This window comes from Rana temporaria, chromosome 12, assembly GCF_905171775.1.
Source record: "Rana temporaria chromosome 12, aRanTem1.1, whole genome shotgun sequence".
Lineage (NCBI taxonomy): Eukaryota > Metazoa > Chordata > Amphibia > Anura > Ranidae > Rana > Rana temporaria.
In genome coordinates, this window is record NC_053500.1 from 131,907,485 (window position 1) to 131,932,960 (window position 25,476).

At 47.3% G+C, this 25,476-nt stretch overlaps 2 protein-coding genes across 3 annotated transcripts in view; one reads left to right on the forward strand and one right to left on the reverse strand.

Moving 5' to 3' along the window:
- The window catches only part of ACSF2 (acyl-CoA synthetase family member 2), a 72,941-nt gene that overhangs the window by 17,349 nt on the left and 30,116 nt on the right, over nucleotides 1-25,476 (reverse strand). For both annotated transcript variants that reach the window (XR_005744483.1, XM_040330729.1), the window contains exons 7-10: nucleotides 19,989-20,087; nucleotides 19,754-19,902; nucleotides 16,825-16,913; nucleotides 14,209-14,285 (exon numbers count right to left, since the gene is read on the reverse strand). Coding sequence is in view for 1 of the 2 variants with exons in the window: in XM_040330729.1 (XP_040186663.1) it covers nucleotides 14,209-14,285; nucleotides 16,825-16,913; nucleotides 19,754-19,902; nucleotides 19,989-20,087 (414 nt within the window). In the remaining variant the exon portion in view is untranslated. The remainder of the gene's footprint in view (nucleotides 1-14,208; nucleotides 14,286-16,824; nucleotides 16,914-19,753; nucleotides 19,903-19,988; nucleotides 20,088-25,476) is intronic.
- On the forward strand, nucleotides 197-12,102 carry CHAD (chondroadherin). The gene is made up of 4 exons (XM_040330730.1): nucleotides 197-1,012; nucleotides 8,702-8,865; nucleotides 8,949-9,094; nucleotides 11,786-12,102. Exons 1-3 carry the CDS (start codon nucleotides 236-238, stop codon nucleotides 9,088-9,090), a joined length of 1,083 nt encoding a protein of 360 aa, XP_040186664.1. The 5' UTR covers nucleotides 197-235; the 3' UTR covers nucleotides 9,091-9,094; nucleotides 11,786-12,102.

Consider the following 25,476-nt stretch of genomic DNA (forward strand, 5'->3'; position numbering starts at 1 on the left):
TAATAAGAAAATACTTGAAGCATTTCCCTGCAAAGCTTTACCCTCTCACAGCCCGGTTTTCAGTGGACGGCGTTCTCTCTCTGCTGCTCTCAGTGGGTTAAATTCACACCCACCTCCCAAAATCTGCCTCTTCCATCAGCGCTTGGCTGCGGTCTGCATTTTTTTAAATTTAATATGATATAAATAGGTCTGTGTGTGGAGGTCCCGCTCACACTGCCAGTGCTGTGTGGCCGCTATGGAACACCTCCGCGTTCTTCTCCTGCTCGCCATCCTAGCTGTCGCGTGCCACAGCCTCGCGGCATGCCCCGCGAACTGCCACTGCCACGGGGGAGAACTGCAGCATGTTATCTGCTACAGCTCGGGGTTGACTAAGATCCCCAAAGTGTCCGAGCAAACTCGCCTGGTTAACCTGCAAAAGAACTCCTTCCCTGTGCTGGCTCCCAACTCCTTCAAGGAAATGAAAGGTTTGGTGTCCTTGCACATGCAGTACTGCGGGATCCGAGAAGTGGCCACCGGGGCTTTCCGAGGTCTTAAGAGGTTGGTGTATCTCTACCTGTCCCACAACGACATTAGCGCGATCGGCGCTGGAGCCTTTGATGAGTTGCCTGAGCTCACTTATCTCTACATGGACCACAACAAGATCATCGACATACCCAAGGGGCTGCTGTCTCCGCTCGCCAACCTGTTCATCTTCCAGCTCAGCAACAACAAGGTGCGCGAGCTGAAAGCGGGGACCTTCGCTGGCGCCAAGGACCTGCGCTGGCTCTACCTGTCGGATAACGAGCTCACCACGCTGCAGCCGGGGTCCTTGGATGAAGTGGAAAACCTGGCCATCTTCCACTTAGACGGAAACCAGCTGAGCACTTACCCGCTGGCTGCCGTCAGCAAGCTGAGGGTGGTGGAAGATTATAAGATCTCCCGAAACCCCATCAAAGTCATCCCTGATTTCGCCTTCCAGTCGTTTGGCCGATACATGGAAACCCTCTCCATGGACCAAATGGGTATCGAGAAGGTAAGCGGTCAACATAAAACATGGACTAAAGAACCACCAAAAATTCACATTTTGCCTTGCAATGCCTTTTGGGACTTGTAGTTTAACAACAGCCGGAGGGCCGCCATTTTGAGACCCCTGCTCTACATCAAAGTGCTGAATTTATAAAGCTTGTCTCAGCTGTCAGAAAAAATGGGGCAGAGAACTGAAATTACACACTGTAGAGCTCAGAGAGGAGAGCTCTGAGAGCTGTTTGGAGGGGTGGGGAGGGAACGGAAGGGACACCCCCCCCCCCTTTAACATAGGAACAGAGCTGATGATGTCAATGAGCTGGAGGTCCCTACCCTGACACCATTTTTCTCTTGGTGTCAAAAAAACTTGTCATAAATGATTCATACTAATAGCAGAGGAATGAAGTGGCAGACAGAAATGACACTTAGTGCTCAGGATAGGGACAAGTACACACTATAGAGCAGGGATCCTCAAACTACGGCCCTCCAGCTATTGTAGAACTACACATCCCATGAGGCATTGTAACACACTGACATTCACAGACATCACTAGGCATGATGGGAATTGTAGTTCCTGAACAACTGGAGGGCCGTAGTTTGAAGACCCATGCTATAGAGGCATATGCTTTGTTCATATTTTATGTCTGAGGTTTACAACCAGTTTAAGCTAAAATGTAAGCAACGAAAAAAAATAGATCAACAATACAAATATTATCTTGTAATTGTAACACTCAACTGGACCTGTTCTATATAGACATTTCATATTTCATAGCTTCAGTTCTGAAGAGCATAGGGCAAGCTAAAAAAAAAGTCTTCAATATCACAGAACTATTGAAGTCCAGTTGAATGTGACCAACTACTACTAAATATACTATGACCGGTATAAATGACAACCTTCACGAACAAAGATTGCTTTACATTCCAACTGGTGATGGTAATGCAAAGGGTTCATCCCTCACGCATGCCTCCAAGGCTGGTTTAGCTAAATATGCGACCCCCATTGCCGTTCCAAGAGGTATTTGCGGAAAACTGCTAATTGGTTCTGTACAAGTGGTTTGGCTAACCACAGAGCTCCTATGGCATGGGATAAAGGTAATTTTACAAAGCAAAATAAGGTAACTCTAAATTGACATCACAAATAAGAGTATGTTGGGGGCAGTAAGTATCCATTTCAAGCACAAAAACGTAACATCTCTCCATTTACTGTCTATTCTCCGAAAGATGACAACGCTCGCTAGTAAGACATAGAGGTTGATTTACTAAAACTGGACAATGCAAAATAGTGATTGGGGTAACCACAGAGCTTCCCATGGCATGGGATAAAGGTAACTGCAAAAGTAAATGCAAAGGGTTCATCCCTCACGCATGCCTCCAAGGCTGGTTTAGCTAAATATGCGACCCCCATTGCCGTTCCAAGGGGTACAGTATTTGGGGAAAACTGCTAATTGGTTCTGTACAAGTGGTAGGTAACCACAGAGCTCCCCATGGCATAAGATAAAAGGTAATTTTACAAAGCAAAATAAGGTCACTTTAAATTGATATTAAGAAAAAGAGTATCTTGGAGGCAGGAAGTGTCCATTTCAAGCACAAAAAGGTAATATCTCTCCATTCACAGTAGTAAATCTTCCGCAAAGTCAGCTTCTCATCGATAACATTTCCAGACCAAAAGAAAAAAAAAATATCAAAACTGATGTCTGTTTGATATCTGTATGGAGAAAGGACTGCTTTAGCCACTTACTAAGTGGTCAATAGTTATAGCTTCTCCAAGCTCTAAAAGGATGTACATTAACCATAGGGATGGATTTACTAAAACTGGAGGGTGCAAAATATGGTGTAAGCTCTGCATATAAACCAATCAGCTTCCAGGATTTTTGTCAAGCTTAAAGGGGTTGTAAAAGTGATATTTTAGTTGTAGACCAATGCAGACGGGTTGAACCACCAACTGTCTTTTAGTCGGTTTTAGTTGACAAAATTAAAAAGTGGTTGTAAAGGTACAATTTTTTTCCCTAAATATCTTCCTTTTCCTTAGTGCAGTCCTCCTTCACTTACCTCATCCTTCCATTTTGCTTTTAAATGTCCTTATTTCTTCTGAGAAATCCTCACTTCCTGTTCTTCTGTCTGTAACTCCACACAGTAATGCAAGGTTCTCCCTGGTGTGGAGTGTCGTGCTCGCCCCCTCCCTTGGACTACAGGAGAGTCAGGACGCCCACTAACACACAGCTCCTCTCTCTATCTGCAACGTAGAGAGCGTCCTGACTCTCCTGTAGTCCAAGGGAGGGGGCAAGCACGACACTCCACACCAGGGAGAAAGCCTCGGATTATTGTACCTTTACAACCCCTTTAACTGAACATGCCAAAGTTAGAAGTTGATTGGCTTCCATACACAGCTGCAACAGATTTTGAACGCTCCAGCTTTTCGTAAATCAACCCCATAGTGTTGGCCGTTTTTTTTATCACAGTGCATTTTCAGCAAAACCACAAAATTAAATTAGCTGTTGATTCTTAAAAAGCCAAAACTTTTTTTGGAAAGAGTAAAGTCAGGTTAAAACCCCCAGGTCAGTTTTTTTTTTTTTGCATCATTTGAAAAGATTTCCAAGTAGGATTTCCAGAGATTTTGGAGAGGAAAGAGACATGTCCTCTCGCCCTACTGGAAGACTTACCTTCTTTTCCTGTTTTGGTGACCATTTTAAAATGCTTGCATTTCCCTCCTCAGCCCCAATGGCACGTTGGCTTCATATTTACGCTTTTATATGGCCGTTTAAGGTGTAAAGTACGTGCAGATGTTATACCAAAATCTTGGCATTTTCGATGCAAGGACCAAAATCTATTTGTCATTAGCTTCCGTATTTTGAAAATTCGCCTTCTATTTTTAATATCCGAGTGTTGAAAGAGTTAATTCCCAGTCTCAAACCGCTGTTTCTTCTTCCTCCTGGATAGGAAAAGAGCAGCCAGTCCCCCCCCCCCCCCTTTCAAGAACAGTCTGTTTATTGACATGATGTCTCCCAAGCATCGGCCTCCTCTGCTCCTCACAATGCAGTCCCTGTCTGGGGCTCGGAGGACTCGCGGGAGGAGGGGCACCTGTGCTCTCTCATTCCAAAATAGCAAAGAGAAATGACGGATTAGCAAACAGAGACACTCTGAGCACAGGTCAGGAAAATTCAAAGTTTGCTAAGTTATGACGGCTCACCTCTCAACTTTCCGAAACAGCAACTAAGGACGTATTGTAAAGGCACGCAAAAGGCTCCACATACACGCAACGATAGCCAGTGGTGGAACCAATCCAAATATTGCTCGACAATTAGGAAATACAGCGATTAATTTCTAATCTGTCCAGCTTACAAGACAATTAAATTATCCCTGGCAGCATCTCAACCTTTTTTTTTAAGTAACAGCAATCTTAAAAGTATTGAAAACCTCAAGACAACCCAGTCTAATGTAAAAAAAAAACATGAATTTTACCAATCAATGGGGGACCCAGGCAAGGGATGATGCATACAACCACCCTGATGAAGTTAACTTTATGTCAGAAGTCCCCTTTCGCATCAGAGGTTCCGCCATCACATCATAGCCCCTCTTCACAGAAGAGCCCTCCCCCTTTACATCAGGATGAGCCCTTTAATTCAGAGCCCCCCACCACCACAATAGAGGTCATCTTATACATGAGAGTCACGTTAGAGTTTCCCACATTCACATAACTTTAGAGGTGCTCCCTTATATCAAAGTCCCCTCTTTACATCAATCAACCTTTCTCTTCAGAGGTCCCCCATCACATCAGAGGTCCCCTTATACATGAAACCCCCCCCCCCCATCACGTTAGAGTTGCCCACATTCACATTGGAAGCCCCCATAACATCAGAGGTCCTCCTTCATATCAAAGTCCCCCCTTTACATCAGTCAACCTTTCTCTTCAGAGGTCCCCCTATACATGAGAGCCCCCCCACCCCAATCACGTTAGAGTAACCCACATTCACATTGGAAGCCCCCATAACATCAGAGGTCCTCCTTCATATCAAAGTCCCCCCTTTACATCAGTCAACCCTTCTCTTCAGGAGGTTCCCTATACATAAGAGCCCCCCCATCACGTTAGAGTAACCCACATTCACATTTGAAGCCCCCACCACATCAGAGGTCCCTCATGATATCAAAGTCCCCCTTTACATCACTTAACCCTTCTCTTTAGAGGTCCCCCTATACATGAGAGCCCCCCAACACGTTAGAGCTGCCCACATTCACATTGGAAACCCCCTTTAAAATCCCCCCTTTACGTCAGAAGCCCCCCATCAACTCAGAAGTCCCCCATACATGAAAGTCCCCCATCATTTTATAGTTGCCCACATTCACATTGAAAGCCCACATAACATCAGAGGTCCTCCTTCATATCTAAGTCCCCCCTTTACATCAGCCAATCCTTCTCATCAGAGGTCCCCCTATACATGAGAGCCCTTCCTATCACGTTAGAGTAACCAACATTCACAATGGAAGCCCCCACTACATCAGAGGTCCCTCATTATATCAAAGTCCCCCTTTACATCAGTTAACCCATCTTTTCAGAGGTCCCCCCCACATCAGAGAGCCTCCCATTGCGTTAGAGTTGCCCACATTCACATTGGAAGCCCACATAACATCAGGAGGACCTCCTTCATATCGAAGTCCCCCCTTTACATCAGCCAACCCTTCTCATCAGAGGTCCCCCTATACATGAGAGCCCCTCCCATCACGTTAGAGTAACCAACATTCACAATGGAAGCTCCCACCACAACAGAGGTCCCTCATTATATCAAAGTCCCCCTTTACATCAGTTAACCCTTCTTTTCAGAGGGTCCCCCCCCCCACATCAGAGAGCCTCCCATTGCGTTAGAGTTGCCCACATTCACATTGGAAGACCCCATGACATCAAAGTCCCCATTTTTTTGTAATTCGTTTATTTGTGTACCCAAAAATGTACAGTTAAAACCCAGCAGAGAAAAGTGTAAAGGGGTACATGGATAACCAACATGCATCATAAATTGTACATAGTAGGAAATGCTCAAGTATAATGAACATAATACTGTAGATCAATTGCACAAACAGATCGCAGCCAACAGAGCTTTGAGATCCAGCAAACTTTAAATGGTTGTCAGCCATCAGAACTACTGACTAAGCTAGAGGCATCAAATACCGCCTCTAAAATAAAGAAATACGGTCCTGGGGGGCGCTTAGGGGGCCCCAGGGGCTATACAAGAATGTCTGAGGTATATAGCTACAAAAAAAAAGAGGGAACGAGGGGTTAAAGAAGAAAGTTTACTAAAAAAGGTGGAGGGGGAGCAAGGAGGGGATGAAACAGAAGAATAGTCAGAGAAAGAATCAGGGTCGTTCGCCCAAGGCCAGGATCGGATAAAACCCAAGGATTCACCCGAGCTGCGAAACCTTGTAAATAGGCATCCGTATATATAAAATGTTGCCATGGCCTCCAAGTGTCCCGGAAGATCTCCTCCCGGTTGTATAAGGTAGCTGTAAGATCCCCCATGTCCCTAAGTTCATTAATTTTGGAGTACCAAAGACACTTTGAGGGCAGAGGAATACAGGCCTTAGCAGCATTCAGCAGCTGGATCGTGATGGAGGTCTTATATTTTTTTTGATGGGCCGTGTTGTGAGATGCAGCAGACACGATGCCGGGTTTCCCGCTAGGTCAACGTCGGTCAGATCTTTAATTGTAGAGGTCTCCTCCCACCAGAACGGTTTAATTTTCGGGCAGTCCCAAAAAATGTGGAGCATTGTGCCTCGATCAGCGTTACATCGCGAACAACGTATCTGGTACCTGTGGGAAAATGCTGTGTAGAGTAACAGGTACCCTATACCACCTAGCTAATAACTTGTAGCTGGTTTCTTGGACCTTAGTGGCAATCGAAGATTTCTGAGCAAAATAGAGAATTTTCTCCTTTTGAGGGTCGATAAAATGCATATCAAGATCTGATTCCCACTTAGGCCCCGTACACACGAGGAGACATGTCCGATGAAAAACGGTCCGCGGACCGTTTATCGGACATGTCTCCTGGGAGCTTTTGGTCTGATGTGTGTACACACCACCAGACCAAAATCCCTGCGGACAGAGAACGCGGTGACGTAGAAGACACCGACGTTCTCAAACACGGAAGTGCAATGCTTCCACGCATGCGTCGAATCAATGCGACGCATGCGCGGGATTTCGGGACGCTGGTTACACGTCATAACCAGCGGACATGTCCGATTAGGTGTACTAACCATCGGACATGACAAATTTCTTTCCGTTAGGCTGTACACGCGGTCGGACATGTCCGCGGAAACTGGTTTCAGCGGACATGTTCGGTCGTGTGTACGGGGCCTCAGAGAGGAAGGCCGGGGTAAAAATCTTCTTTTGGTTGGTTCAAAGCAGCGTATAAAGTGGATAGGCAATGGCGAGTCGGTTCCCATCTATGGCAGATGCTCTCCATTTCCGTAAGTTGACGGGAGACACCTGGAGACCGAGCACACCAATGAAGGAAGTGCCGGAGCTGGAAGCTGCCCCAAAAATCTAATGGGCGAGCCAGGGTGTTTGTTAGGGCAGTAGAGGAAAGCTTGCCATCTGACCCCAAGAAGTCGTAAAAATGGAGACGGCCACTAGGCAACAGATTTCGGAACTGCGGGTTGTTGAGGCCTGGTTGGAACTCTGGATTCCCCAGGATAGGGTTTATAGGTGATGGCAATGGGGAGATCGAAGAGTTCCGGAAGGTGTCCCTCGCTACCATCAAGGTGCTCAAAGTCCCCATTTTACATCAGATGCCCCCCCATCACATCAAAAGTCCCCCTATACATGAGAGCCTACCATAACATTAGAGTTGCTCCTATACAAAAAAAAAGGCCCCCTACACACGAATCCCCCCCAACATCACAGAGCCCCCAATCACACGGCTATGGCGCGTCACGCTTCCCGAAAATAGCCGAAATAGGACTTGGCTCTTCACGGCGCCTGCGCAGTCAGCTCCTAGTCTGTGCGCAGGCGCCGTATAGCGCCGTGAAGAGCCGAGTCCTACTCCGGCTATTTTCGGGAAGCGTGACGCGCTATAGCCGGCCGTCAATCATGTTCCCCTCTGCATAGGAACGCCCATTCCCCGCGGGGAGTCTGAAACTTAACTACGGGATTAAACTGTGAGTACAGCGCAAAAAAAAAAATAAGGGCATACTGTAGCTCACGCTAGTATGCTGGATTTCATGGTAGAAACTTGTTATTTAGGGTGAACCACCGCTTTAAGGCGATTAACGATGTCAATCATGTTGGGTCAAACATTAACATAAAACACGCCCCCCATCCTCATTTGAATTAGGTGCGCTTACACCGGCCCCATTTACGCTACGCCGCCGTAAGTTAGGAGGCAAGTGCTTTGTGAATACAGCACTTGCCTCTCTGACTTAAGGCGGCGTAGCGTAAATACGATACGCTACGCCGCCTTAAAGATACACGCCCCTACCTGAATCTAGCTATGAAAGAGCTTCATTTCCTTTTCTAAGCTTGGCTGAAGCATCTCAGTAGGATCCCAGATGGAAATTTCCAATGGCATTCCTTTAACAGCTAAAGAATGTGGGGAGCACACGGAGTGGGTGTGGATTCTGTAGGGGGGGGGATGTAGACATGTGTAATGAGCGGGGAAGAGGTGGAGTGTTTGTTCCTCCCGCAGCGGCCAAACCTTCACATTTTTCGCTTTAGTTTTCAGAAAAAGCTTTTGTTGGAGTGACGGCCCTGAAGAGTCTGAACATTGAAGGAAATAAGTTGAGCCAGCTTCCTGCCAATGCCCCATTCTCCTCCCTGCAGAACCTGACACTAGCAAACAACCCTTGGCACTGCTCCTGCCAACTGGCAGCTGTGAGAAGGTACATCAAAGAATCATACAGAGACGAAAATATCTCCCGTAACACGCCGCCGACCGATCCTAACTATGCTCCTTCCTCTTTAGGTGGATTGACGGCAGCCGCTCTCGCCCAGACGCCACTTGTGCAAGCCCGGCTCAATACCGCGGGCAACAGCTGCGAGACACAGGGGCCTTCCGTGGGTGTAAACAGCCAGTAAAGAAATCAAAAAAAGGAGAACGACATTAAACAGGTAAGATCATAGGTGTAACGGAACGTCCCACACTCCGCTTGAGTGCTTCCGTCATATACCGCTTCCTATCAGTCTGGATATAGATATCAGATATTCCAGCTGCTCACAAGCACACAACGAGATGAGACTTGTTTGTGTGCTGAACATGGAGTGTTTAATAGAACCAAGAATACAACTTTATATACAGTATAAAGAGGAGGTAACCAGAACATAAATTAACATGAGCTAATTAACTAATCATTTACCCAGACTAGGCGACTCATAGATATGACCTTTCGGGGTAGACATCACGTCTCCTTGCTCACCTGCTATGCAATACACATTATCATAAGTGTAAACACAGGACATCTTCACACAATAGCAAGGTCAATTAGCACAGAGAACAGACAGATGGCTGGAGGGGATGGCATTAGCATCTCCTTACACTGTATGTCCCAACAGTATGAATTAGTCACTCTAATGGCATATACAGGGTCCCAGGCATACAGCTCACAAAGAGCACCGTTCCCCCAAATGCCAGGGCCCAAGATCGCAAGGCAAGAGGTTAGCATTCAGTCCCCTCCAAAAGCCTTTGTCCTGGGTGAGTCGGTCACAATAGGTATCCCAAAACAGTAAAGATAAAGGGGTCCATTCACAGAAGATTTGCTGCGCAATTGTCAGAAGGATTCATAAAAGCTGAACTAAAAGCCACTGTATTTTTTCTAAGACACTTAAAAGGGGTTGTAAAGGTACAATTTTTTTCCTCCTAAATATCTTCCTTTACCTTAGTGCAGTCCTCCTTCACTTACCTCATCCTTCCATTTTGCTTTTAAATGTCCTTATTTCTTCTGAGAAATCCCCACTTCCTGTTCTTCTGTCTGTAACTCCACACAGTAATGCGAGGCTTTCTCCCTGGTGTGGAGTGTCACGCTCGCCCCCTCCCTTGGACTACAGGAGAGTCAGGACGCCCACTAACACACAGCTCATTTCTCTATCTGCAACGTAGAGAGCGTCCTGACTCTCCTGTAGTCCAAGGGAGGGGGCGAGCACGACACTCCACACCAGGGAGAAAGCCTCGCATTACTGTGTGGAGTTACAGACAGAAGAACAGGAAGTGAGGATTTCTCAGAAGAAATAAGGACATAGAAAAGCAAAATGGAAGGATGAGGTAAGTGAAGGAGGACTGCACTAAGGTAAAGGAAGCTATTTAGAAAAAAAAAAAGCATAGGCGTCACTAGGGTTGGTGTCACCTGGTGCGGTAAAACTTGGTGTCATCCCCCTACTTAGCAGGCTAGTGAGTCGGTTCGGCTCTCCCCTCTTAAAGGGGAGGTTCACCCTAAAAACGACTTTCTAGTATTACATTGGCCCCCCACATTACAATACAATTATGCCTATTATGTTTTTTTGTGTTGTACATACCTTGGTACAGCTAATTCACCCGTGGCATCCGGGTTGCGAGTCCCGCAGGAGTGGGCGTTCCTAACATGCTGTTGATTGACGTGATGACCAAAAACGAGCTCCCCCCGTCGCGTAAGCTGCGTCACGATTGACGAAAGGAGCCGAACGGCGGTGCGCAGGCGCAGTATAGCGCCGACTCGCCGTTCGGCTCCTTTTGCCAATCGTGATGCAGCTTACGCAACGGGGGGAGCTCGTTTTTGGTCATCACGTCAATCAACAGCATGTTAGGAATGCCCACTCCCGTGGGACTCGCAACCCGGAAGCCGCGGGTGAACTAGCTGTACCGAGGTATGTACAGCACACAAAAAAACATAATAGGCATAATTGTATTGTAATGTGGGGGGCCAATGTAATACTAGAAAGTCGTTTTTAGGGTGAACCTCCCCTTTAAGCTACCACAATGGATCGAGCCGGAATGGGATTGGGAAAGTGGAAAATGGGATCGGAGTGGTAGATGGAGCTGGGATGGGATCGGGGGGATTGATGGAGCTGGGATGGTTTGGGGGGATGAATGGAGCCAGGATGGGATCGGGGGGAATGGATGGAGATGGGATGGATGGAGCAGGGATGGATCCGGAGGGATGGATGGTTTGGGGGGGGATGGATGGAGCTGGGATTGGGGTGGGGTGGATGGAGCCGAGATGGCATAGGGCGGTGGATGGAGCCGGGATAGGATGGTGCAGGATGGGATCGAGGGGGAAGGATGGAGCAGGATGGAGGGAGGGATGGGGTCACTTCAAATCTGCCCCCCTCCTTTTTCTTCTAGTGCAAGTCCTCTCTAACCCAAAACAAAGCAGTCCCTAGCACCTATCCTCTTGTAGAGGAGAAAAGGGGCTACATGTGTGCCAAGTTCCGGGTCCAGGGGACCTACGACCGGCGGGTACCGGGTCCCTAAAATCACCGGAGAAATTACCATTTAACATGGGAGTCTATGGAAGGGTGCCCGGCTTTGAAAAATTGGTGCTCCCCGGCCATAGGTCCCCCGAAACACAAACTTGGCCCACTTATGGAGGAAGAGTGGGGCTACATGTGTGTTTGGGGTCCAGGGGACCTACGGCCGGCCGGTACCGGGTACCCAAAGTCCGGGAGATCAGGCGCAAAAAGGTGACTCGAGTATAAGCCGAGGGGGGCATTTTCAGCACAAAATTTTTTTCCGAAAATCTCGGCTTATACTCGAGTATATACAGTATCCCTCCACTTTATTTTAGAAACAATTATCTACTGCAGTACAACTCGATCTTTTTTTTCCTACAGGCTCCAAATGGACAGTCGGGGGAACTGAGACCCGGGTGACCAGTAAACTACTGACACGTAGGACCTTCAAGACGCTCTTCCCATAACGATGGAGCCACCTTGTATCTCTACAGCTGCCATTTTGCATTTACCAAAAGCCATTCCAACATGTATGCATGTAAACTATGTGACCAACTAACAGCCATTGCACTCTTAATCATGTGACCAACTCGGTATGTACATAGAAATGTATATATTATAGAAAATATATAGAAATAAATACATACGCGGTAATGACAACTAAAACCATTTCAATAAATGTCCACGGTCTCATAACAGCTTGATTCATGTCAGACAAATAAATCAATTGAAAAAAAAAAAAAAAGACGCAGATTACGCTAAAGTGGCCGATGTTTACGGTGTAAAAATAATATGAAAACAATATAAAAATTACAAAAGAAACATGGTCAGCAAATAAAAGCGGAGTCCAGCCAAAAGTGATATTTTAGTTGTAGACCAATGCAGACGGGTTGAACCACCAACTGTCTTTTAGTCGGTTTTAGTTAACGAAATTAAAAGAGGTTGTAAAAGTACAATTTATTTTCCCTAAATAGCTTCCTTTACCTTAGTGCAGTCCTCCTTCACTTACCTCATCCTTCCATTTTGCTTTTAAATGTCCTTATTTCTTCTGAGAAATCCTCACTTCCTGTTCTTCTGTCTGTAACTCCACACAGTAATGCGAGGCTTTCTCCCTGGTGTGGAGTGTCGTGCTCGCCCCCTCCCTTGGACTACAGGAGAGTCAGGACGCCCACTAACACACAGCTCCTTTCTCTATCTGCAACGTAGAGAGCGTCCTGACTCTCCTGTAGTCCAAGGGAGGGGGCGAGCACGGCGCTCCACACCAGGGAGAAAGCCTCGCATTACTGTGTGGAGTTACAGACAGAAGAACAGGAAGTGAGGATTTCTCAGAAGAAATAAGGACATTTAAAAGCAAAATGGAAGGATGAGGTAAGTGAAGGAGGACTGCACTAAGGTAAAAGGAAGATATTTAGGGAAAATAAATTGTACCTTTACAACCCCTAAAGCCAGCTCTTCATACACACCCGAACTCCATCATTTGGAGATGTGATAAGCAGGTGTCCAAAAAAGTTTGACCGTATAGCGCAGTGGTGGCGAACCTTGGCACCCCAGATGTTTTGGAACTACATTTCCCATGATGCTCAACAATACTGCAGAGTACATAAGCATCATGGGAAATGTAGTTCTAAAACACCTGGGGCGCCAAGGTTCGCCATCACTGGTCTAGTTACTAGCTATGCCACCACCCGCACCTTGGGCTTTGTTCTTTTGAGCAGCTAAGCCAGCTGAGGACTCTTCAGCATCTGACCATCGTCCAGATGTTGAAGATATCCGCTTCCCTTGCCACCCACTGTGGTTTAGCCCACCAACCACTAAGTCACTACAGGACACCTAGAAGTGCCGCAGGATGGCAAATATATTTGGCTGGTGTAGTTCTTCAAGAGAGCAAAGATCTGAGGCATAGGTGGCGAGACAGGTCCTCTTCTGTCTTTTTATATTGGCTCCAAAATGGATATCTAGCATAGGGTCCAGGGCTTTTTTTCAGCAGGAACGCAGGGGGAACGCAGTTCCGGCACCTCCAGAACTGAATATATGTAATGGCAAGAGGTGCTGGAAGATCTATTGATGCTGGTGCTTGGGAATCTGTTGTTGCGTCTTATGTTGCTGGGGAGGGATTTACTGTTGAAGAAGGGGTTTTTTATTGCTGGCTGCTGGAGGGTCTATTAATGCTGGCTACTGGGAAATTTATTGTTGCTGGAAGGGGCTTATTTTTGCGGGGGGGGGGGGGTTTTTGTTGCTGTAGAGGTCTGTTGTTGCCAGTGGAGGTTGTATTGTTGCTGGGGTGGGTCTTATGCTTCAGGGGGTCCAATTATTGCTGGAGGGAGGGGTCTAGTATTGCTGACTGCTGGAGGGTCTATTAATGCTGGCTACTGGGAAAGGTATTGTTGCTGGAGGGGACTTATTTTTGCAGGTGGGGGGGGTTATTGTTGCTGTGGAGGTCTGTTGTTGCCAGTGGAGGTTGTATTGTTGCTGGGGTGGGTCTTATGCTGCAGGGGGTCAATCATTGCTGGAGGGAGGGGTCAAGTATTGCTGACTGCTGGAGGGTCCATTGATGCTGGCTGTTGGGAGTGTATTGTCACTGGGGTGTCCATTGTTGATAATACTTAGCACTATAAAATGATACTTGCTTTTGTATTCTCTAAAAGGGGTGGTACTGGGAGGTGGGTAGGAGGTGGAACCAAGGAACAGTGCTTGGAGGTGGGAAGGGGGCGGAGTCAAGGGATGACTCAGAAAGGAGGAGGAGTTCCTGCACCTATTCTCTGAGTGTATCTCTTTATAAGCACAGTACTATGTCTAGCACCTACCATTATATTCCTCATCGTTGTCTCGGTGAGAAGTTTCTTCATGATCTCAGGGGGTACGATGGATCCAGCAATAATTCCTGCAGAAGAAGGCCTCAGGTAAAAACAGTGGAATTGGTTGAACTTCTTAGGTCAAGTGTTAAGATGCTTAAAAAAACAGCAAAATCAATAACATAAAAGAAACAAATATGACATACAAATCAATATTCCTAGTAAGATACAGTGGAACCTCAGGTTGCGAGTAACGTGCATAACGAGCGTTTCGCAACACGCGCATTTAAAAAAAAAAACTGACTCGGTTTGAGAGTGTTGCCTTGCAAAACGAGCAGGGTTCAAGCCAAATCAGTGTGCAATACCGCTTTTGGCCTGAGGTGGGGGGGGGGGGGGGAATGGCGCCGGAGCCGAGCAATTCCGAACGGCACCGTTCGGAAATGCTCGAAAAATCGCGGAAATACTCCATTCCCGAGCCTCTCCAAGGTGTCCTCGGCCCTTTCCAAGTGTTTACGAGGCTCTCTGGCCGCATGCGGTATTGCATGCCATTGAAGTCAATGCAGAACTAATTATTTTCATTTCCATTGATTTCAATGGAGATTCTCGCTTTGATATGCAAGTACTTTGGATTACAAGCATTCTCTTGGAACGGGTTATGCTCGTAATCCAAGGTTCCACTTTTATTTAAAGCTACCAAAATACTGTATGATGGAGTAGCTTGGGGAGATCCTGAGTAGGGTTTGGAAGAAGGTCCTGGGGGGGGGGGGGGCACACATTCATCACACAAGCTGTAGACTTCATATTCTTACTTCTGGCCCAGACTGGTAGTTTGTGGGGGGTGATGCACATGGGGCGTTGGTAGTTGAGAAAGAACTGTGTAGAGGGGGTGGCTTAAATTCCACCATACGCTGCCTGACAGTTCCTAAACCAGACCGTCTCGACAAGGAATCTGCGGAGCTCCATTGTTCCACCAAAGGTTGTTCCTTGAAAAGTGGAGTAATGGCAGATTGATCTCATGCCTACACTGTCCACCAGGGGGCGCTGAAAAGGATCACTTCTATAATGACCATGTAATTGAGCACTACAGTGACCATCAAGGTAAGTGGTGCCCTGCATTGACCACGAATGTGAGGACCTCCAATGTAAGGGGACCCATTTTCCATTGACCACCAATATAAGGAAGGGCTATTCCACTGACCACCAAGGTAAAGCATGTCCTACACTGAACACAAATGTAATGGGGTACTCCGCTGATTACAAATATAAGGGGACACTACACTGACCACCAATGTAAATGGACACTACACTGACCACCAATGTAAGAAGACAATACACTAACCACCAATGTAAGGGGACACTACACTGACAACCAATGTAAGGGGACACTACACTGACCACCAATGTAAGAAGAAACTACACTGACCACCAATGTAAATGGACACTACACTGACCACCAATGTAAGAAGACACCACACTGACCACCAATGTAAGAAGACAATACACTAACCACCAATGTAAGGGGACACTACACTGACCACCAATGTAAGGGGACACTGCACTCACCACCAATGTAAGGGGACACTACACTGACCACCAATGTAAGGGGACACTACACTGACCACCAATGTAAGGGGACACTACACTGACCACCAATGTAAGGGGACACTACACTGACCACCAATGTAAGGGGACACTACACTCACCACCAATGTAAGGGGACACTACACTGACCACCAATGTAAGGGGACACTACACTGACCACCAATGTAAGGGGACACTACACTGACCACCAATGTAAATGGACACTACACTGACCACCAATGTAAATGGACACTACACTGACTACCAATGTAAGGGGACACTACACTGACCACCAATGTAAATGGACACTACACTGACTACCAATGTAAGGGGACACTACACTCACCACCAATGTAAGGGGACACTGCACTGACCACCAATGTAAATGGACACTACACTGACCACCAATGTAAGGGGACACTGCACTCACCACCAATGTAAGGGGACACTACACTGACCACACATGTAAGGGGACACTACACTGACCACACATGTAAGGGGACACTACACTGACCACACATGTAAGGGGACACTACACTGACCACACATGTAAGGGGACACTGCACTGACCACCAATGTAAGGGGACACACTACACTGACCACCAATGTAAATGGACACTACACTGACCACCAATGTAAGGGGACACTACACTGACCACCAATGTAAGGGGACACTACACTGACCACCAATGTAAGGGGACACTACACTCACCACCAATGTAAGGGGACACTACACTGACCACCAATTTGAAAGGGGCAATACACTTACCACATGTAAAGAAGCACTAGACAGACCACAGATGTAATTGGACACGACAATGACCACCAATGTAACTTGTAAGTGGACAATAATGACCACCAATGGAGGGGACACTATACAATTTCTATGCATTATGGAAATGATTGAAAAAGTTGTCCTATAGCAAGAATATTATATATTAGTTACTGTTTTCTAACGAAGCATCTAGGTATGCCACATTCTTTATTGACATTTATTAAAGGGAAATGTACTTTTCTAAGTTCCCTGAAAATCCGCCGGTCACCTACCCGTGGTGAGGGAGGAGCTTAGAGTTGCAAAGTCGGGTTCTGCCAACATATCGATGTACATGGTCGGGGTGCCGTAAACACTCGAGCATCTGTGGGGAGATAAAAGAACAATAATCACTACTCATCACACACCTCACTGGAACCATACAATGGTTTGCTGCAGCGGTGCGGAGCAATTCCTCCATTAGACTGGGTTGCTTTTTTTTTAACCACTTCAATACCGGACACTTTCACCCCCTTCCTGCCCAGGCCAATTTTCAGCTTTCATGCCTAAATAGAATACTTGCCCCCCCCGCCGTATATATCGCAAATCCGCCGCTGCCGCGGCGAACATTACAGGCACCTTTAGTTTGAATAGCTGTTTTGCCCGCCGCGCCGTGTATAGACACTCCCCCTTGGACGGATCTGTCCAATCCCGAGCAAGGGGGAGTGTCCTTTACACGGCGTGGCAGGGAAAACAGCTATTCAAACGAAAGCTGCCTGTAATGTTCGCCGCACAATGATTAACGCGGCGGTGGTGGCGGCATCATCATTAGGTATGGGGGACATGGCTGCATATGTTTGGGGACATGGCTGGATATATGTGGGGGGACATGGCTGCATATATGTGGGGGGGACATGGCTGGATATATGTGGGGGGACATGGCTGCATATATGTGGGGGGGACATGGCTGCATATGTGGGGGGACATAGCTGGATATATGTGGGGGGACATGGCTGAAATATGTGGGGGGACATGGCTGCATTTATGTTAGGGGACATGGCTGGATATATATGTGGGGGGACATGGCTGGATATATGGGGGACATGGCTGCATATGTGGGGGGGACATGGCTGCATATGTGGGGGGGACATGGCTGCATATGTGGGGGGGACATGGCTGCATATATGGGGGACATGGCTGCATATGGGGGGGACATGGCTGGATATAGGGGGGGCATGGCTGCATATGTGTGGGGGACATGGCTGCATATGTGGGGGGGACATGGCTGCATATATGGGGGACATGGCTGGATATAGGGGGGGCATGGCTGCATATGGGGGGGGACATGGCTGCATATGGGGGGGGACATGGCTGCATATGGGGGGGGACATGGCTGCATATGGGGGGGGGACATGGCTGCATATGGGGGGGGGGGGACATGGCTGCATATGGGGGGGGGGACATGGCTGCATATGGGGGGGGGGACATGGCTGCATTTGTGGGGGACATGGCTGCATTTGTGGGGGGACATGGCTGCATTTGGGGACACATTTAAAAAAAAGTATCGGTACTCGTACTCAGTCCTAAAAAAGTGGTATCGGGACAATCCTAGTTCAAAGAATGTCAGGCAAAACGGTTGGCCCTCACGCAAGTTCACTTCATTAAATCTGGCCCTCTTTGAAAAAAGTTTGGACACCCCTGGTCTAGAACAATGCAGGTAAGTCTGTCTCTATCACAAGCAAGGGACAGAGCGTTCAGTTTGCTTATATCGGGTGACTGAGCAGATCAATCACCTAACAGGTGAACACAGATAGAGAGGAAAAGCAACAGCCAACACCCGGGTGCTGGAATCCGGAGCAGGAGCACTTAAGTGATCATGACAGTTAGGAAGTAGTTAACCACTTCCATACCGGGCACTTATACACCTTCCCGCCCAGACCATTTTTTAGCTTTCAGCGCTGTTGCACTTTGAATGACAATTGCGCGGTCATGCTACACTGTACCCAAACTAAATTTTTATCATGTTGTACCCACAAATAGAGCTTTCTTGTGGTGGCATTTAATCACCTCTGGGATATTTATTTTCTGCAAAAAAATAAAAAAATGACCGAAAATTTCTAAAAAAAAAACGTTTATTTTTTTTGTTTCTGTTATAAAACCTTGTAAATAAGTACGTTTTCTCCTTCACTGATGGGCACTGATGGTACTGAACTGACTGGCACTGATAAGGCGTCACTGATGTGGTGGCATTGATGGGCACTAATATGCGGCACGGATGGGCACTGATAGGCGGCACGGATAGGCAGCATGGATGGGCTTGGATAGGCGGCACGCATGGGTACGGATAGGTGGCACAGATGGGCACAGATAGGCAGCATGGATGGACACGGATAGGCGGCACGGATGGGCACTATCGTATGTGTTGTACTAATGGATGCCAATCAGTGCCGAACAATGCCTGCCAATCAGTGATGCCCATTGTGGGCACTGATTGGCATCCATTGCAGCACTGATTGGCATCCATTTTTTGTGTCACTGTCATCCCTGTTGGTCTAGGGTGGCATACCTTTTTTTTTTTGCATCCCCGGTGGTCTAGTGGGCATCCCTGGTGGTCCAGTGGGCATCCTCGGGGGGGCTGTGCTGATAATCGATCAGCACAAACCCCCCCTGTCACAGGAGCAGACGATCGGCTCTCCTCTACTCGCGTCTGACAGACGCGAATGAGGAAAAGCGGATTACCGGCTTTTCCTGTTTACATCGTGATCAGCCGTGATTGGACACGGCTGATCACGTGGTGAAGAGCCTCCGTGAGAGACTCTTTACCTTGATCGGTGTTGCAGGGTTTCAGACTGACACCCTGCAACAACGATCGCCGCGATGCGCGCCCCCGGGGGCGCGCAGCGGCTCAAAATCCTGAGGACATCATAGGACGTCCACTCAGGATTTTACAACCACTTTGCCGACGTCAATTTGTCATTGGCGGGCGGCAAGTGGTTAAATAACACCAAAAGAAAGCTCTATGTGTGTGAAAAAAAAATATCTAAAAATTCCATTTGGATACAGTGTTGCATGACCGCAAAATTGTCATTCAAAGTGCGACAGCGCTGAAAGCTGAAAATTGGCCTGGGCAGGAAGGGGGTGAAAGTGTCTGGTATTGAAATGGTTAACCAATGTAATAAATCACACCAGCTGACATCAAAAAAAAAAAAAAAATGTCAAACCTACTTCTCCTTCGAAATGGCCTCCAGCAAAGCTCGGGCTTGAAAGCTCGGAGAGGGTAAGACCATAGTGGGCCCGTACAATACTGCGGTGAGGCTGCCCAGTACGGAGCCCATGCAGTGGTACAGCGGCACAGGGAGAGCGACGCGGACGTCCTGAGGGAACAGCAAAGAGACAAGTCAGTTTTAGTTGAAAATCTAAGACACAAGGATGTGAATGCGGTGTATGCCGCGACACGCACCCGTTTCCAATCGTACCCGAGCCTCGCCCCCACGTACTGCGCATTGTTCACAATGTTGTGATGGCTCAGAGTGGCTCCTTTGGGAAATCCAGTGGTTCCCTAAAACAGAAAAAGAGCAATTTCATATTAATAATCAGGACAGAAAAGGAGAAAGCATTGCTTTACATATTGTAGCATCTGACATACACTTATAACCAAAAGTATTGGGACGCCTGCCTTTACACGCATATGAACTTTATTGGCATCCCAGTCTTAGTCTGTAGGGTTCAATATTGAGTTGGCCCACCCTTTGCAGCTCTAACACCTTCAATTCTTCTGGGAAGGCCGTCCACAAGGTTTAGGAGTGTCTATGGGAATGTCCGCCGCCATAACTGAAGACCTTGGCGAGAGGCGAGGGGGAACAAATTAGAGGCGGAGCCGGCCGGCTACAATATAGAAATTGAGCTGCGGCACCGCCCACCCTTTCCACAACAGGTCACAGATGACAGACAGACCGGGGGCGGCGCTGCAGCTCTATTTCTATTTTCGGCAGGCTCCCTGCTCGTTCTGGTCAGGTCTTCAGGAAAATGGCAGCTGGCGGAGACATTATCTCTGCCAGCCACGGACCTCTAGTCGAGTAATTTGCGGGGCCTTAACCATAGTCAGCGTATAGGGCAGATAGGCCCTAGGAGGATCAGAGAAGACAGGATCAAACAGCCTTTTTACACAATGCAGAGAATTAACCCCTTAGGTTCCATGGTGAGTATAACAAGCATACCTTACGCAGGGGTAAGCAAACTCGACCCTCCGGCTGTGGTGAAACTACAAATCCCATCACGCCTCTGCCTCTCAAGCCTTGTACACACGGTCGGACTTTTGACCATGCAAAAGTCCACCGTCGGAAGTCCAATGGAACGATAGAGAACAGGTTCTCTATCTATGATCCGTCGGACTAATGAGAAAAAAAGTCAGATGGAGGCTACACATGGCCAGACTTTGAGAAAAAAAGCTTGTCTGACTTTTTTCCTCGGAAAGACCGGCCGTGTGTACGAGGCATAAGAGTCATGCCTGTGATTGTCAGGGTCTTGCAATGTCTCATGGGACTTGTAGTTTCAGAACAGCTGGAGGGCCGAGGTTGCCTACCCCTTGCTTACTGCATATACCAGGGATATGTAATTAGCGGACCTCCAGCTGTTGCAGAACTACAAGTCCCATGAGGCACAGCAAGACTCTGACAGCCACAAGCATGACACCCAGAGGCAGAGGCATGATGGGACTTGTAGTTTTGCAACAGCTGGAGGTCCACTAATTGTATATCCCTGGCATATACAGACCGATTTTACTGTTGTGGGTTTAGTAACACTTTAACCCTTCAAAATGCCAACCCACCATGTGCATTGCGGCCGCGTTCATTTAACTACTTGCCGACCAGCCGCCGTCATTCTACGGCGGCAGGTCGGCTCTCCTGGGCGAGAGCCCGTACATTAACGTCCGCTCTCTTAGCAGCTCCCGGTCCTGTCAGGGGGGAAATGCTGATCTTCTGTTCATACAATGTATGAACAGAGGATCAGTGTTTCCCCTAGTGAGGCCACCCCCCCTACAGTTAGAACACACCCAGGGAACATACTTAACCCCTTCCTCGCCCCCTAGTGTTAACCCCTTCCCTGCCAGTGGCATTTTTATAGTAATCCAATGCATTTTTATAGCACTGATCGCTATTAAAATGCCAATGGTCCCAAAAATGTGTCAAAAGTGTGCGAAGTGTCTGCCATAATGTCGCAGTACCGAAAAAAAAAAATCGCTGATTGCCGCCATTACTAGTAAAAAAAAAAATATTAATAAAAATGCGCAAACCAATCAATAAACGCTTATTGCGATTTTTTTTTACGAAAAATATGTAGAAGAATACGTATCGGCCTAAACTGAGGAAAAATTTTTTTTTTTTTTATATATTTTTGGGGGATATTTATTTTAGCAAAAAGTTAAAAATATTCATTTTTTCAAAATTGTCGCTCTATTTTTGTTTATAGCGCAAAAAATAAAAACCGCAGAGGTGATCAAATACCACCAAAAGAAAGCTCTATTTGTGGGGAAAAAAGGACGCCAATTTTGTTTGGGAGCCACGTCGCACGACCGCGCAATTGTCAGTTAAAGCGATGCAGTCCCGAATCGCAAAAAGTGCTCTGGTCTTTGGGCAGCAATATGGTCCGGGGGGTAAGTGGTTAAAAGGGTCCCGTTTAGCAGTGGGTACCGTGTGCTGCTTAATTTTTGCCATGGCATGTGTACAGTCCCGAGTGGCTGTAGTTTAGGTGGGCGGTAAAACAATTGCTCGATGGTTTGCTTTTACCGTCCGTGTGAACGAGCCCCAAGCCGTATTTATTGTCACGGAAGTGATACCTTCTGTCAGAACAAGTCTTTACTGTATTTATCCGCATTATTCAAGTTCACCACTAGATGACGACGACGCTCATTGTCGAGTCCGGGTGGAAAAATTTAGCGCGTTTCACATTGGTGTGTGTGTGCAGTTCTATTTATAAAAGGCTTCTGTGCGCCAAGAAATATGCCAGACTGGCGGGCACACAGATCAGTGGAAAGAATGTCAGTGCAGGGAATATGAGAGAGCCAGGAAAGGAGAACATCAACAAGCCCGAGGGTGACAATAACCTACAGGGAGCGCACAACGTATCCTAACAGAGCACACGTGTCTTAGATTTTTATTTTTAGATTTAAACTATTATGGTTTGCGGTAAATTTTTTCATTTATTGAAATATTTAGACATTTCCTCACTCCAGCCCAGAATTTAGTTTCCGCTTTGGGTGGAGCGGAGAAGGGATACAAGAAGGGCCGAGATTTACCGTATTTATCGGCGTATACCGCGCACTTTTTTGCCCTGAAAATCAGGGCAAAATCGTGGGTGCGCGGTATACGCCGATACCCGCGCCGAGTTTTGAATACTGCGCCGACATATACCGAGCGCAGTACACTCGGGTATAGTCGGCCAGTCTCGGCTCCTTCCGCGCTCACGTCCAGGACGTGAGCGCAAGTGTTGCCGAGCCTGGCCGACAATACACGAGTGTACTGCGCTCTGTATATGTCGGCGCAGTATTCAAACTCGGCGCGGGAAACGAGCGGGGAGGACGCGAGGACGCCGCAGAAGGACGCCGAACCCGACGAAGAGGACACCCGAAGCCCGCAGACGGACCCCGGACCCGACGAAGAGGACACCCGAAGCCGCAGACGGACGCCGGACCCGACGAGGCCGCCGATGGACGCCGCGCAAGACACCAAAACTGTAAGTACAAAAAAAACTTTTTTTCCACAGGATTGGGGGCCACTTTAGAGGTGCGCGGTATACGCGGGATCGCGTTATACCGCGATAAATACGGTAACCGCTTGCGGACCGTCCCGCGCACATAAACTGCGGCAGGGTGGCCGCTCTGTGCCGGATCACATACCTAGTACGTGATCTGACACTGCCGGGGGGCGTGTGTGTGCGCCACCACCGCCGACCCGCTCCCGCTGTGAGTGGACACAGCAGGAGCCAATCAGCGAGCCCGGCAGACATGATGTCCGATGGGACCTGCCGATTGATCAGGAACTGCGGTCTGCCGGTGTAAACGAGTTATTTGAGCGGGGAATGTACTAATCTTGTGTTTCTGCTAAGCAGGAACACAGATCTTTACCTTCCCCTAGTCAAAGCCCCTCCCCCCACAGTTAGAAAGTACTCCCTAGGAACACATTAAAGCATTTGATCGCCCCTGATGTTAAAAGCGGAGTTCCACCCATTTAAAAGTCAGCGGCTACAAAAATAAGTGTAGCTGCTGACTACGAAGCCAGAATGGCACGTACAGGCATATGACCCCCCCCCCCCCCCCCGTACATGCGGCGGTCGGTAACCCGCGGGGAGCGATCCGGGACGACGGCGCGGCTATTCGTTTATAGCCGCCCCATCACGATCGCTCCCCGGAGCTGAAGAACGGGGAGAGTCGTATGTAAACATGGCTTCCCCGTGCTTCACTGTGGCGGCTGCATCGATCGAGTGATCCCTTTTATAGGGAGACTCGATCGATGACGTCAGTCCTACAGCCACACCCCCCTACAGTTGTAAACACACACTAGGTGAACCCTAACTCCTACAGCGCCCCCTGTGGTTAACTCCCAAACTGCAACTGTCATTTTCACAATAAACAATGCAATTTAAATGCATTTTTTGCTGTGAAAATGACAATGGTCCCAAAAATGTGTCAAAATTGTCCGAAGTGTCCGCCATAATGTCGCAGTCACAAAAAAAATCGCTGATCGCCGCCATTAGTAGTAAAAAAAATTTTTTTTATAAAAATGCAATAAAACTATCCCTTATTTTGTAAACGCTATACATTTTGCGCAAAACCAATCGATAAATGCTTATTGCGAATTTTTTTACCAAAAATAGGTAGAAGAATACATATCGGCCTAAACTGAGGAAAAAAAATGTTATATATGTTTTTGAGGGATATTTATTACAGCAAAAAATATTGAATTTTCTTCAAAATTGTCGCTCTATTTTTGTATATAGCGCAAAAAAAAAAAAAAAAACGCAGAGGTGATCAAATACCACCAAAAGAAAGCTCTATTTGTGGGGAAAAAAGGACGCCAATTTTGTTTGGGAGCCACGTCGCACAATTGTCTGTTAAATCGACGCAGTGCCAAATTGTAAAAACCCCTTGGGTTATTTAGCAGCATATTGGTCCAGTCCTTGAGTGGTTAATGTATAATTTTTGTCTATTTGTGTTTTTTTTTTTTTAAATAAAACAAAAATATACCGAAAATTTGGAAAAAATAACACGTTTGTAAATAGGTAAAGTTACTCTTTAGGAAAATGGCTTTGGAATTGTATCCTTTACCGATTGGCTATTTATAGTCTGTACTTAATCATGTGATAACGGACTGAAGGGTTATACAGTTCAGACATGTGGTGTCCTCAGACAACCCTGGGATACAGAGAACTCCAGGACGTTAATGCAATTCTTGTAAAAGGCCGACAGTCAAATTCAAGGATTGCTTGAGACTCCAGAAATGCGCCAGAGGACAGAAATATTACACGAGTTGGTAATTATTTATTTCATCATTTCTGAGGCTGGTGGCTCTCAGTCTCAGCCGTCATTGGGAGCTTTGGTCTCCACTGATGATTGGGAACCATTAGAGCAGGGGTGCTCAACCTGGGGCCCTCCAGCTGCTGAAGAACTACAAGTCCCATGATGCATTGCAAGCCGCTGACAGTTATAAGCATGACTTCCAAAATGTCGAGGCACGGTGGGGTTTGTAGTTCCGCAACAGCTGGGACACAACTTGAGCACCCATGTATTAGAGCAGGGGTAGGCAACCTGGGGCCCCCCAGCTGTTGCAGAACTACAAGTCCCATGATGCATTGCAAGCCGCTGACAGGCTGCTTTCACACTGAGGCGCTTTGCAGGCGCTATTGCATAAAAATAGCGCCTGCAATGCGCCTAGAAAGAGCAAAAATTCTTT